This window comes from Dermacentor silvarum, chromosome 9 (assembly GCF_013339745.2).
Source record: "Dermacentor silvarum isolate Dsil-2018 chromosome 9, BIME_Dsil_1.4, whole genome shotgun sequence".
NCBI classification, from domain to species: Eukaryota; Metazoa; Arthropoda; class Arachnida; order Ixodida; family Ixodidae; genus Dermacentor; species Dermacentor silvarum.
Window position 1 is genome coordinate 99041197 of NC_051162.1, and position 15682 is coordinate 99056878.

A 15682-nucleotide genomic window follows, 5' to 3' on the forward strand; every position below is an offset into this window, starting at 1 on the left:
GTTGTATTCGGTGCATTTACTCATTCTACATTTTTTCTCAAAGACTAACATTTTGAGTAGTTTGTAATCACGCAGTAACTCATTCCCTTTGCACTTTCTGCTGTCGAACATATCTAAAACTAGATAACACTGACAGTAGAGAGTTTCAAAATGTCCATTGTTGCATATATAATTCAATTTTAGAGGTGACTGCATTCATTCAGCTTTCTATGTAGAAAGACAGGCGCCTAAATTGTCCTAAACCTTAATTTTTTTCTGGGCCATACACTAAAGCAATAATTGCTAAAAATTGCCCCTGGAATAATTTTTTAGAAAGAAACGAAAATAGTTGTTCTTACGAGAAGGTCTTATTCATGTTCTCCCAGTCCTGGTTATCAAGCAGGATGAAGTGTTTCGATCCAAACCTGTGGAGCAAATTAATGAAACAAATGTGTCACATATCTGCCACACAAGCTGAGATTATTGTTAGGTTTATCAGTATTTAGTTTTCTGTATTACCCGTCGGTGCAAAAAAACAAAATACTCTTTACGCAGCCAGCATTTCGATACTTTAGAAAAATAATCCCGAGAAGTTAACCTTGACGAACTGCTGAGCGACTTTACGAATATGGGTGCTGTGCATGGTAGCAATGCGTTTTTTTTTGCCATGATTCATATGAGCAGACGCAAAAATAATTACACCGCAGAAGTTATCATCAAATATACAGGGTGTTTCAGCTAACTTTAGCCAAGTATTAAAAATACAAACATAGGCGCTACGCGCGCGGTATTGACGCAGTATTGTTCTGGGCTGTATGGAGCATGTCATAATATTTTTTCACTTCGCCAAGCTGGGTAACCAACAAAGGTTACTTAATGAAATTTTTAATTATTAAGTCTAGCGAAAAATCCTGAATACAGAAGTTGTTGCGCTTGTTCAGAAACATCAGATTATTTAGTTTAGGCTAAGATAACTGCCCTGATAAAACGTTTTTCCAGCGTGTCTTTAAAGTGCGCGAAATTTTAAAAATACCACCTAACTGCCAGCTAACGCGCCGAGCTTTTAGTGCGCTCAAATGTAAGTTGAACGAATTAGCAAAGGCTGCTGCGCACACAGAGGTCGATTGAGCAGGCTGTCGGTGACTTCGATGGACGTCAAGTGGCAAAATGGGCGTACCGTTTTAAGAAAAACAAATTCGACGAAAAAGCGGCCGCCACGTGCGAATGCGATACGGGACCGGAGACAGCATTTGACGCTGCGCAGGCATTTTTTCATTTCGGACCAATGAAGAAACATGACATAGGGGGACAGGGTGACAGTGTGATGAATGACGGAGATAAAAACCATGATCGCAGTCACCGACAACCTGTTCAATCGACCTCTGTGCGCGGAGCAGCCTTTGGTAATTCATTCAACTTACATTTGAGGGCACTAAAAGCGCGGTGCGTTAGAAGGTAGTCACGTGGTATTTTTTTTTAAATTTCGCGCACATTAAAGAAACGCTGGAACAAATTATCAGGGCAGTATCTTAGCAGAGATGAAAAAATACGTTGTTTCTGAACAAATGCTACAACTATTAATTAAACAATCTTTGTCAATTACCCAGCTTGGCGGATTGAAAAAAAAAATATGACGTGCTTCATACGGCTCGGAACAATACTGCGCCAATACGACACGCGTAGTGCCTATGTTTGTATTTTTATGACTTGGCTAAAGTTAGCTCAAACACCCTGTACATTTGGCTATTCGGGTTTAGGCGAATTCAAGTAGAAAAATATGCATTAGTATTACTCACATTGTCAGTAGGGCACGAATTATGCTCCAGTAGTTGTGGCTCTCATGCCTATGTCTGATGACAGCTGCACTTGTGTTTGTGCTGCAGAACGAGTTTTCCGTAGATACCTCTGCAATTAAAAACATCCTTGAGCAATCTAATACTTTCGAATGCTCTGCCAGCTTGTTGGGTGCACAACGCAAAAAGTTTTCCAAGAGAAAAGAAAGAGACAGACGGGAATGTCCTGTCTTCTTTCTTTCTGTCTCAATGAGCCTTTTTCCTGGAATCTTTTTGCAATGAAACATTTAAGGCGAAAGCCGTAGATGGCCATGCTGGCGGTGACCTCGCAGTGACCTTGCGATTATCCTTGCAGTGACCTTGGCAACACTATGTCGTGACAAAAAAATTGTCAGTCACTTCAGCATACGCCAAAGAGGGTGAAGGCGAAATCGTGCGCGCTCAAGATACATTCATTAAGTAACTTGACATTCTCATTCGAATTAGTTACTTCTTATTGTTCTTCCGACCAAAGGTCGCGAGTTCAAGCGTCTTAATTGGATTTACCTTAATTAAACGTTCTTTAATTAACCTTACCCGAATTAACACCAAATGTCGTGGGTTCGACTCCCACCAAACGTCGAGGGTTCGAGTGCCTGAATTCACTCGATCTTAATTAACACTATGACGGCGGTGACCCGCGCATCATCAAAATTGTTACGTGAGCATTGCTTGCTTATTCATAGAACACGATGACGACGGTGACCCCGCACACCATCAGAATCGTTACGTGAACGTTTGTATATAGGTAAGACACGATATCGGGGCGGTGTAGTAAGTGAATTACTACACCGAGTCGTCATCGTGTACGATTTCGCTTCGACGACACGGTTTTCCGCTCAAGGACGTTGAAGGTCGACTGGACGACGAGATATATAAGGCTTTCGCCTGAAATGACCGACGCCGCAAATAGTATCCACGTCCCACACTTGGGACACACTTTCCGCGTATGATATCATGGTTTGGACCACATACAGGTCGGATGGCGACATAGAATCGACACTTCAAGAAGCAGCCACAGCTATAGCTACGCACGAGGCAAACATTGGCCTTGAATTCTCTTTCATAAATTCAGCACTCCTCATCCTCCGGCCGAAGCGTGTCCCTATCGCCCTCATCGTGATTTATCTGAATGACACTCCCATACCACAAACACCCACATTCCGCCTTCTTGGCCTGTACTTACAGGACACGAAAAAAAAAATCTTACCCTGAAAGCACTAATACAATCAAATTACTCCGTCATCCATCTTCTTACAAGGGTTTAAAACTCGCGAGCCGGTTTAGACGAAGCAGACAATCTCAAGGTGCTGCATGCCTTTGTGCTCAGTCGCATTCTCTACGCCTCTCCTTACCTGAATCTCCCCAGTGCGGACAAAGATAAAATCAACGCTCTAATCCGCATGGCTAACAAAGCAGCGCTCAACCTACCAAAGAATACTAGCACGGACAGGCTCTTAAAATTTGGAATGCACAACGCTATACAAGAATTTGTAGAGGCACATCGACAAGGACAATACTTTCGCCTGGCTGGCAGAGAAACAGGACGGCATATACTGGACTCTCCTGGAATCTGCCTACCCGCACATGCTGTAGATTTATTCTCCCTACCTCTCCGCGCGTATCATCAAACTCTTCCCTAAAAACGTGCACCCAGAACACAACCAATCCCGCAGCGTCGCGCGAGCCAAAGCGCTCCATAACGCATATGACACTTTAGAGGATGTGCGCTGGGTGGACGCCGCGTGTGGTCCAGACCGTTCTTTAGCTGTGGCTTATCATGCAGCAGCCGACCCACTCACCCACTTCATAGACTCTCCACGTACCTCGGAAGAAGCAGAAGAATCTGATATTGCCTTAACAATCGCCGAAACGAATGTGGATTACATAGTAATAGCGCCTCCAAAACAGCCATTCTTAACTTGGGCGCGGACGCGTCCATCCCCAAGTGTGGCAAATATTGAGAATGTGCGCCCAAAATTATGATAGACCTATTGAGCTCGTGTGGGTGCCGGCTCACTCTTGAAATTCCGGAAATGAGGCCGTCTATAACACAGCCCGAGGACTTGTTGGCCGGTCGAATTGCAACCCCAGCCGGTATTTCTCGAGGGAGCGATCACACACATTCTTCGAAATTACCCAACAAGCACGCCTTGCCCGTAGACTCTACCCCCCTCCCCACCCCCGATTCCAGGGGCTTGATACCTTCGGGTGAAATTCGATGGCCGAGAACATCCATGGCTTCAACTCCGAAATCGATTTCTGGGTTTTTAGGACCAGGTCGTGTTCATCTAGTCGCTCAAATAGAAGGCGAAGGTGCTCTTTCTACACTTCGTCTGTGCGGATTGCAACGAGAATGTCGTCAAGATATACGAAAATGAACGGCAGTCTGTGCGTAACCTCGTTCATGAACGTTTGAAAAGTTTGCGCCGCATTCTTCTATCCGTAAGGCATACGGACAAACTCATATACGCCAAATGGAGTAGTGATTGATGTCTTCGGAATGTCGCTGGATTCAACAGGAATTTGGTGGTTTGCAGTCATCAAATCGATCTTGCTATAAATTTTGGTTCCTGCGAGACGAACGCCGAAGTCATGTAAATGGGGAAGGGGATCCGCGATAATGACGGCATTCAAAGCTCGGTAATCACCCCAAGGCCGCCAGTCGCCACTGTCCTGTCTTGGAATCAGATGGAGAGGTGAATACCAATTGCTGGAGGAAGAACGAATAACGCCGAGCTGAAGCATGCGTTAGAACTCACGGCGGGCTACAACCAACGTCTGTCCAGCAAGCTTCCGTGGCCGGGCTGTGGCAGGGGGGCCGGTGGTGGTGATATTATGCGTCACCGTGTGCATTGTGGGTATCGTTTCGGGGCTTCGTGAGTTGCCGGTACTCAGCAAGCGTGTTGTCATGCGTTGAGACCGACCGAAATGTACAGATACCAGGTGAGGTGAGGTTGGACTGCAGGCCAAGTACATCGAAGGATGTGAAGTTATTCTTTAGTCGCTCACATCAAGGTTGAAATGGCTGAGTAAGTCCGCTCCCAGTATGGCAAAGCTGACGTCGGCGATCACGAACACCTGTCTATGCAAGCGCCGGAGTCCGATGTCTAGTGTCATTGACCGGAGCCCATACGACGCGATGGCTGTGTTGTTCACTGCGTGGATCGTGGATGTGGACTTGCGGCGTTGGCGATCTCCTACCGTGGTGGAAACGATAGACAGCTTGGCTCCAATGTCGACGAGGAGGTGGGTGCCGGTGATTCAGTCGACTACAAAGAACAGGCGGCTTGCACGAGAGCCGATGGCGCATGCCGCTGCTAGCAACTGGCCGGTGCATTTCTCGTCCACAAAGAAGGCTGGGTGCAGTGACTGGCGTGTTCGCGAAAGCGACGGTGGTACCAGCACAACAGCCGCGACGTGTCTCTAGGCGAACCGCGATGCTGTGAAGCAGAATGGTGGCGCCGAAGTTGGTCGATAGCGTAGCCGCTGGTCGTCAGCTTCTCCAGTGCACTAGTAAGGCGGTAGACTATATCCTCCAGGCGTGAGAGTAGGTCTCCTTGCTCTGAGACTCTCGCAACGGCGATAGATAGCTGTGCCGAATACGGGCAGTCGCAGATGCGGTCAGCGAGTGCAGCTAGCCGATCGAGACTCACATTGTCGGAACCCGCTAGTACCCTGTGTGCGGACTGTGGAGGGGTTGGAATAACAATGTACACAAATTTGCAAACTTGCTCTCGTTTGCGGAGTGCTCACCAAGTAACTGACGCAACGAATGCTGCAGTTGTGACGGTCGTTGGTCACCGAGTTCCTCGGAAAGGAGCTGCTGGAGCCTACTCTGTTGTGATGGATCGAGGCGCTGCAGGACCGTGCGTTTGCGGTCGTCATATGCTGTGGCCGAAGGTGAACCAGCAAGTCGGTCGTCTATGACATCGGCGATGTCTGGGGTTAGCGCGGCGACGACGTGCAGGTACTTTGCTAACTGTGAAGTGATGTGCCGGTGTTGAAAACGCGCCTCTACGTGCATAAACCAAACTCGTGTATTCTTAGGCCAAAAGATGGAAAGGTTGATGCTCTTCGGCGATGACAGGAGACGTAATCGTGACATCGTCTCTGTCAGCAGGAGTAGCAGCAGCATCAGTCATGGCTAGTGTTCGAAAAAAAAAACCTAAGCGTTCTGGGTCACCACTTTTTGTGAGTCAGGTTTAGCGGAGGCAAGTGTTGCACGTTTTGACAGCTTAGAACGGAGAGTCGACTGACTTTTATTCAAAAGTAAAAACAGGTTTGCCGACTGGCTGTGCCGGCGTCTTTGTAGGGGAGCTGCCTCGATACCAAGAAAGATGAAGGGATAATGACCCCCAGGCAAGGGAAGCGGGTTTTTCGGGAAGCGGTGGGAAAGAAGGGACGGACAGTTGCTACGCCCTACTTGGCGTATGCTAAAGCGACTGTCAATGTTTTACAAACGTGTAACACTTGCTTACTCCTTTTTTCACATTTAGGAAATAACTTATTTTCTCTCAGCGCAACGAAATCTGTAGCGATCTACCGGGTACACCTTAGTTGGTTTATCTTGCGGCGCTTGCTTTTGAGAAGGAAGCGTAAGCCTCATCATTTCCTTTATTACTATATTTGCTCTTCAAAGCAGGGAGCAATCCTTCACTAGATGTATGCATTTAGATAGAGTCAACTGACACAAGCATGATCTCTATTTGAGTGTTACTCCTGACTGAGATCCACTTCATAATGGTTTTGCCTCGTCGGGCCCAGTGCAGCGGCAAAAGCCCTACTCTGGCTTTGTTTTCACACCGGACATGCTCAGGTGTTGGTGGCAGTACTGGTAACCGCTCGGTGGAGACTGTGCTTTGTTCCCATTTAACACCAATATATTGCCAGGAACGTGGTCCTTCTAAAACCAACTTGACCGAACAGTGCCAGCAGAGTCGCACAGTTGCCTGGACTATAGCATAGCCACACGGCAGAACGCAGCCCATTCGTTTTCGGGTGGCAGCGCTATGGTCAGCACCGAAACCACCACAGGAGGGCGGTGCGCGTGTCGTTCTATGAGGCACAGATTAGGCAGGGGACAGAGACTGTGGACTGTGACGGTCATTATGAATTACCCACTGCGGTGGTTTAGCGTCTATGGGGTTACGCTACTAAGCACGAGGTCGCGGGATCAAATTTTTGCCGTGGTGGCCGCGTGTTGATGGGGCGAAATGCAAGAATGCCCGTGTTCCGCGCATTGGGGGCACGTTAAATATTCCCTGGGTGTCGAAATTATTCAGGAGTGCCCCACTACGGCGTGCCTCATAATAAAATCGTGGGTTTGGCACGTAAAACCCCATAATTAATTAATAATTAATTATGAATTGGCTTTCGCCAAGGACGCACCGCTTGTAACACAGCTTTGAATATGCCTCCCCACTTACTTATCCACATACTTGACCTTGGAGTCAACGTTAAATAAGCTAATTTTTGTCGCCATCATCATCATATGTCTACATATTTCCTACCGTCCTCATATACTCTGTCTTCTTTCACTGCATTTACCATCCCTTGGTAGGCATTCAGTGTTTCAGATATCCCTCTGCAACACACATTACGCATGACCTTGCACTGCCATATGCGATACATGATCTACCTAATACTAATTATCATTCAAAATTTAACTAGATGATTTCCAGTCCCATTTTCCCAATACCCAAACATGCTTATTATTGGTGCACAATGACAAATATTGGTGGTATACGAGACAAAATAGGTCTTTTTATGTTTGTTATAGTGACCCTCCTTTCAAAATAATATATGTTGTTAGTAAACGCAGTACAGTGATCGCTGTCCTGTAGAAAATTTATCCAACACGTTTGATTTGCACAAATAGCTACCCATATTCTGAAACCGAAAGGCGCATGATAGGGGCCGATCTATGGAATAAGTTTCCGTATTCGTAATAGCGCAGAAAAAGCCATCGTTTCTCTGCTTATGAAGCTACAATGAAAATTATTGATGTGCTTACCGGATACACCAAGGCGATGTAAGCCATTAGGATTAATGTAATCGATTAGCCCAGCTGTTGGTTTATCTGCATTGTCTTTGTCCCTGTTCAACGGAAAAAAAAGACTTTTCATAATAAACCCTTCAATCGATCCACAGTGCACACCGGCAAAAACGTGATGAGCAGTGTGCCACCAATGAGACAAAAAAGAGCATTCCATGGGCAAATGCTGATGAATCAAATAATGTTCTCTTGCGAATAAACATAGGCGTACGAAATTTCAGATAATAGTCTCTGTAGAGGTGTTCGTTGCACTATCGTGAATCTGCCCAACTCATTCTATTTGCTTTTGGGACGCCAACTCTGCCATACAACTAGTAACGAAGGGAAAGACGCATTATCGTACCACTGTAACCAGAATTTATTTATTTATTTATTTAAAAATACCTCACAGGCTCCACATAGGAGTATTATGTGAGGGCGACTATACAATAAATTTGTAGCAAGAACACAAAAACAATTACTGTAATAATAAAAAAATTTACCAAAGCTGTGTCCCTAAATATTTACACATAATGAAGACTTTACTTGTGGAGCAACGCTGCAAGACTATCTTCAGGTATCATAACAAAAAAGAAACAAATACCCACGGAAAAAGCCGCGGTAGCATCTCCACACAAAGTAATATGACGAAGAAATTTCCGGCCTAACAAAAACCTCAAACAATAAAAGTAATATAAAGGAAAATAACGTCCAAAAGTCTCCTCTTTACCACATCCGCCAGCAGAGAAACGTGCCCGTGTGGTCGCTTAATTATGCATAGTGAAAGGCGACGTTGTTCACGTCTTTTGTGATTTGCGAAAATGAGCAGATAATGTAACGTAGATAGACGCTTCACTTTAATGGCGGGCCAGAAGAAGAGCGTGCAGCTTACGCGCTTCATCGTCTTTCATGGCGCCGACCTTTGCGCATGCCGTCCCGCGCTGCGGACGCACCACATCATTGTGTCCCCTGCCACCCATTCGATAAGCGACCGTCTCGGCCGCATCAAAAAGTTCTTTCAGTGACGACAAGAAATGTAGATCCTGAGGTGCATCTGGGCGTTCACGTACGTGCGTAGTATGGTTTCATGCGCACTACACGAACAACTTCAGCGCGAGGATGACGACGGAATGAACGAGGGTCACAACTGCAGGGGGCGACTACGTAGGTTACGTCCCTGAGGCGGCGTGTAACTCCGTAGGGACGAAAATACCGGCGGAGCAACTTTTCCGAGAGTCCACGGCGACGGTGGGCGTCTAGACCCACACGTAGTCACCGGCATTGTAATAGACGTCGCGTCGACCGTGGTTGTATCGAAGGGTGTCGGTATGCTGCTGGCTCAGGATACGATGCCGAGCAAGCTGGCGTGCTGCTTCAGCTTTTTGAATGAACTCTTCGACGTGTTCGTTGGTCGGGCTATTATCAGCCACAGATAGGATGTCGTCAAGTGTTAACGTGACGCGGCGCCCGTATACAAGTTCAAACGGCGTAAACTGCGTGGTCTCCTTTACAGCAGTGTTATAGGCGAATGTCACATATGGCAAAATCTGGGCCCATGTATTGTGCTGCACGTCGATATACATGGAAAGCATATCAGCCAGCGTTCTGTTGAGTCGCTCCGTTAATCTATTTGTTTGATGATGATGCGCAGTGCTCTTGCGGTGAGAGCTATGCGTCAGCTGGACAACGTCCTGCTTCTGTTCAGCTGTATATGTACTACCGCATTCGGTGATGAGAACAGACAGTGCACCATGTCGTCGGACGACATGGCGGACAAAGAACTTAGCCACTTTATACGAGTTTGCTTGCGAATAGCTTCGGTTTCGGCGTACCGGGTTAAGTAGCTGGTAGTGACGACTCTCTTATGGGAAGAGGTCACTGGGAATGGCCCAGGCATATCCCTTTCTATCTGTTGCAATGGTGCTTGAGGAGGGTCCACAGGGGGAAGAAAGCCAGCCGGTTTAACGGGCGGTTTCTTGCGCCGCTGACAATCGCGGCAGGTCTTCACGTACCATTGCACAGAACAAAATAGCCGGGGCCAGTAATACTTCTGTCGTATCCCCGCTAATGTGTTAGCGAATCCCAGGTGTCTAGCGCATGGCTCATCATGGCGAGCTTGCAAAATGTCTTGGCAGAGCGCCAACGGCACGACAAGGAGGTACGTATTTAGACCACTTCCGCAGTTTTTTCTGTAAAGAACGTTGTTATGCACACATTAGCATGAAAGCCACGCACGAGCGAGCGAAGTAAAACACCTTGAACTCATTGAAGGTGCTCGATCAGTGGCAGCAGCTCCGGGTAAGCGCACTGGTGCTCAACCATCTTTACGGCGTCGACTACGCCGACAAATGGCAAGTCATGGTCAGGGTCCGATGATATCGTAGGGAGTGGTGCACGTGACAACCAGTCAGCGTCGCTGTGCTTGCTTCTAGATCGGTAGACAACGGTAATGTCGTACTCTTGTAAGCGTAGACTCCAACGGGCAAGTCTGCCTGAAGGATCCTTAAGGTTGGCAAGCCAGCAGTGGGCGTGGTGATCGCTGACAGCCTTAAAGGGTCTACCGTGGAACTAGGGTCTGAATTTACTCACTGCCCATGCAACCGCTAAATATTGGTTTTCAATAGTTGAGTAGTTTTTCTCGGCCTTGGTGAGACTACGACTTGCATAAGCAATGGTGCGTTCCGCACCATCTTGCCGCTGCACAAGAACTGCGCCGAGACCCAAATTGCTGGCATCAGTATGAATTTCTGTGTCAGCGTCTTCGTCGAAATGAGCCAGTATTGGGGAAGCTTGTAAACGCTGGCGCAATTCATCGAACGACTGCTGCTGCTCGTCCGCCCAAATGAAAGGCACGTCGTTGCGTGTAAGCACTGTCAGAGGCTCAGCAATTCTCAAGAATGCCTCGCCGAAGAGCCTATATTTTTCGCACCAACCAAGGAAGCATTGGACAGCCTTCTTGTCTGTTGGTGGTGAAAACTCGGCGACGGCAGCTAACTTGTCGGGGTCTGGTCTGACGCCTTTAGCACAAACTACATGGCCAAGAAACTTGACCTCTTAGAACCCAAAGTAGCATTTTTCAGGCTTGATGGTGAGATCGGCAGTATGGATCGCAGCGAGGACGCTCTCGAGTCGTGTGAGATGTTCGTCAAACTTGCTCCAGAACACGACGACGCCATCCAATTATACGAGGCAGGTTTGCCATTTTAGTTCAGCAAGCACGACATCCATCATCCGCTGAAAGGTGGCAGGTGCGGAACAGAGACCGAAGGGGAGAACGTTGAACTCATAAAGCCCGTCAGGTGCCACAAACGCTGTTTTTTCACGATCCTGCTCATCAACTTAGATTTGCCAATACCCGAATTTAAGGCCCAACGTATAAAAACCTGCATGTTGTAGACGATCCAATGCTTCGTGGATGTGTGGCAATGGATAAACATCCCGCTCAAGAAACAGGGTGATGTTTGCCTCAGCAATTCCTTCGGTGTCGTCCTCCATGTAGCATCGGACAACGGTAAGCACGCTGCTCTTGGGTGGCAACGTGACGTGATCGTCAGACACGCAAGACACTATGACGCTATGACACTATGACACTATGACGACCGCGTCATATCGCGGTCGTCATAGTGGAGGATCTTCATCGTTCGCAACGTCAGCGACCTCACCTCCGCAGGTCGATGGATTCAGTTTTGCCGGGAGGCGGGGCTGGGTGAGCGGCGCCTTCTTGCGCTCGGCGTGACGAGGGAGCTGGGAGACCTGTTTCGGGCATGTGACAATGACCGTAGCTCACGGAATCGTGGGGCAAACGAGGACCTGGCATCCGCGAGGTAGGATTCAAACTCCGGGGGCGTTCGCCATTGTGCGGGCACGACGCAATAAGTGAAAATCCACGGAGCCCAACTTGGCGGTCAGGACACGCCCTGTAGAGGTGATTGACTTCATCGCCATGAAAACACAATGACCTCCGGTCGGTAGTTCTGTAGTGCGCCATACGTCGCTTTTGCAAGGTGGTCGTGCTTCAACCATGAATGGCGTGCGGTGAGGCCTGAAGTCGCCAGTTGCTTGCTCAACGGCGCGCATACCATGAATGTCCGGGACGTCGTTCACACCATGAAAAATCGGGGAGAACAAACTTCGCGCAGCTTCCGCATACGACATGCGAGGCTGTGGCTGTCTTACCTCAGCCGTGGTGTCTCGCTTCGCTCTGGGACTTGGACTGCCTGCCTGATTTCCTTCCGGACGACCTCAGCCAGAGCGAGTCGCGGTACCGATGCCGTCGCCAGCTGAAGCTATTGGAGCTCTTCTCGAACAACAAGCCTAATGAGCTCCCGCAAGGCGTCGGTATTGTCAAAGGGTACAGCGAGAGGGTCACGCGATGCGGTCGACACGTCGCGGTTGTACTGCCTTATTCACTGCTGCAGTGCCTTTTCCATTGATATGGATTCCGCAAGTAACTCTGCAACGGTCTTTGGTGGGTTGCGTATTACGCCACCGAATAACTCTTGCTTGATACCGCGCATCAAGTGCCTTAGCTTCTTTTCTTCCGGCATGGACGGATCCGCACTGCGGAAAAGTCGGCACATATCTTCGACAAACATTGCGACGCTTTCGTTCAGCCGCTGTACTCTCACCTGAATCGCAAATTGAGCTCGCTCCTTGCGATCGAGGCTGGCATATGTGCTGATTAGCTTCCGTCGGAATTCGTCCCATGTCGATAGAGCCGCCTCACGGTTCTCAAACCATGTCTGCGTATATTTCTCGATGGCAAGTAGGCGTTGCATAGCTTGCGCTCTGGAGTCCAGTCGTTGAATTCTGCGACACGCTCAGAGTGATCGAGCCAGTCCTCAACATCCTCGAAGGTCTCTCCATGGAAGGTTTTGGAGATTCACGGCGGGTTAAGGACGACCTCGGCCGGTGCGGTTGAGGAAGAAGACGGAACTGATGTACTGATCCTTGTGACTTGGTTGGGTAGAGTTTCGTGCTCAGGTGGCAGTCCTTGAAGTCGGCGGCTTGTCCCTACGTCAACATGAGCCAGTTCGACCGGACTTCGTTTGCAGACGCGGTTTTATCTGGGAGTGGTAACATGTACCCCGCACCTCGACGAGAAAAATGTAACGTAGATTAGAGACGGAGGCTTGCAAAATAGACGCGTCTTTTCAATGGCGGGCCAGAAGAGCGTGCAGCTTACGCGCTTCATCGTCTTTCATGATGCCGACCTTTGCGCGCGCCATCCTACGGGGCGGACGCCCTACACATTGTGTCCATAAGCGAACAATACCGCTAAATTAGGCCGGAGTGGCACTTCAATCAGATATTTTTTATGGACATAAACTACTTTTACGCCTTAAGAGCATCTGCAAACAGGAAGTTGTCTGCCTCTATTTCAGACAATAGACACCGTTATTTCACTATAGAGTGTTCTATTGTTTTCCTTCTTGTGTCCCTTACTGGATCGTATTGCCCTCTAGCCAGCAGTATGCTTATTTGAAGGGTATATATTACTTAGTCGTAAACTCGCGAAAACTCCATTCCTTGGCTACTTTGGCGCATAATGTCAATTGCCTTCTTTTGTTTATTTATCGAGGTGTCTTTATTTTCCATGGTGCATAGTAATGCGATTGCTTCCTCCACAGTTCAAAATAAATTGGCCCGATGTAATACAATACGTTCTAAATAAATTCTGTATACGTTTAATTCAGGCAACCTTTCTGCGTGATTGAGTTCACTCTATCTGAGCTAAATGTCATTAATTTTCAACCAAACAAACTGCGCAGGTGTGGCATGTGGCTGCTGGTGGTATCAATGTTTAATGCGATGGGCATGACTATGATTTTCTGCAGTGAATTGTCACATGGAAGCAGCTATTATTTGGAAAGGCTGTTGAAACCATTCTACTGAAGACAACCCAGAGTTGGCTCGAGTGTTGCTGTGAGATGTTATTGCCCTCTAGAAGAAGCTATGAAACGGCGAGAAGCTGAAAGAGAACCAATAGAGCCCGGGAAAAAGGGAAACGGGAAATCACTTTACGAGCTAGGACCGGAGCGACCAGTGCGCGTAGTAGTCACCACGAAAGTAGCTACACGCTCCCGCACATAGTGGCGGCGGCAGCAACAGTGGTGGCAATACGCTAAGTACCATCTCAAGGGTGGTGTCCTCGATTATTTTTAATGTTTATGTTTTTTAGGTATAATCATACATTTAGGTGTAAGATCCGATGGTGATATTCTCCATATCATAAACGTGCTTGTCTCTATTATTTTTTTTGGCGTAATCGCTGTTCTTCGCAACAAAACTTTACAGCGGTGCTGTGGAATATTTTCGAAAAACTAAGTAAGAAGACAGGCCAAGCATGGGTGTAAGTTAGGTGGCTGCGGAGCCCAATATTCTCAACACCGTACAATTCTTGAAAAATAGCTTGTGATGTCAGTTCTTGTGGGTCCTGATTGGCTCGTAGGACAAGAACCGAATTTCCATGGGTATATCCTTCATGGAAATTATGATAGGAGTGCCCTATGAATTTGGAGAGCGCCCCACAATACGGATAAAACGAAGGCCCGGCTTTAGGCAGGAAATTTATTTTATCGTTGTGGCTGAAGGTTCTCGCAGTACCTGGTTTTGAAGTTCCACAGTGAAGGTTGGACAAGGCAATGTTGCCTTGTAGAAATAGGTATTTCAGGAATACTATTGCTTCGGAGTAGTTAATAATTACTTACATAAATAAACAGCACTGAGCGAAAAAGGATATAGAAAAAATTGCACATACCGTAGGGGACTACGCAGTATTCAGTCAGTGAAGCCTCGCCAGGCACAATTATAGCGCGCACGTATTGTTGGAACACTTCCGTGTAAGCCATCACAAAAATGACCTGATTTGAGAAACCTATCAACACTATGCGCACTAAAAGGCTGGAAAGAAGAAGGAGCACTCTCGAAGAAGCATGCCCAATGGATCAGCTGTAAGATTGTAGATTGGTCTTGTCTGTACGACAGTCCCTTGTACTGCACAGAACATGCGGCTTTATTATGAGGACAGAGGAACACCGCTTGTCATGTTGGAATATGGCAGCACACTTCGAAACAAGGACGTAACACCGCAAGGAACAGCATTCGTGTTTGCTTATTCCGGTGTTACGTCCTTTTCTCGAAGTGCGCTGCCATATTCCATCATGACTGACCAACTAGCCAACCAGTACCTCTTAACCACAAGCCAGTTAAAGATGATACTTCTGGACATCTAGACTCTACAATGAGATCACCTGTACGTCCTGATGACACCTAATTTTATTAATCGACTCTGAAGCGATTTAAGAGGAGGAGTTTACATGCATCCTTTACAGCAAAAGCATTGCATGTGCATGTGCTTGTGTCGCAAAAGGACGAAGTCGTCGGGAGAGTGACCATTCTCATGCCGGCAAAACAAGCCGAGAATTTGTTGAATTTCCACAATGCACGTCACTTGTTCTGGGTTCTGACTAGCCCATGAGAAGGGAGCCACTCGGAAGCCGCATGAAGTACCTTTGTGTAGTGCAGTTGGCAGACTCTTCCATTCCTTTCTATCTCGCTAATTCTTTTGAGCTGTCCTCACCTCATTTCAGAACTTGCGATTTTATTGTTTTCGCTGTTTTCATTGATATTTTCTGTTTCAATACTCATGTAATAATTTTGTCTGTCTTGTGCAGTGGTGAGTGTATTGAACGTACGTTTTCATCCATGATATCGATGATCGCCTTACTAGTTTGTGTTATTGCGATTAGCGTTATCTGGAAACTTCGCCCAGTTTGCGTTATGTATGTTGGTGCCTAAACTCTTTCACACCAACTTGCGACACTCGGTAATA

General features: G+C 47.4%; 1 protein-coding gene across 1 annotated transcript in view; it reads right to left on the bottom strand.

The window, feature by feature from the left end:
* Positions 1–279: 279 nt before the first annotated feature.
* LOC119463428 (uncharacterized) overlaps positions 280–15682 on the bottom strand; it is a 52168-nt gene continuing 36765 nt past the window's right edge. The window contains exons 5-7 of the mRNA XM_049656014.1: positions 7828–7910; positions 1776–1884; positions 280–404 (exon numbers count right to left, since the gene is read on the bottom strand). Of these exons, the coding sequence (XP_049511971.1) occupies positions 335–404; positions 1776–1884; positions 7828–7910 (262 nt within the window). The 3' untranslated portion in view covers positions 280–334. The remainder of the gene's footprint in view (positions 405–1775; positions 1885–7827; positions 7911–15682) is intronic.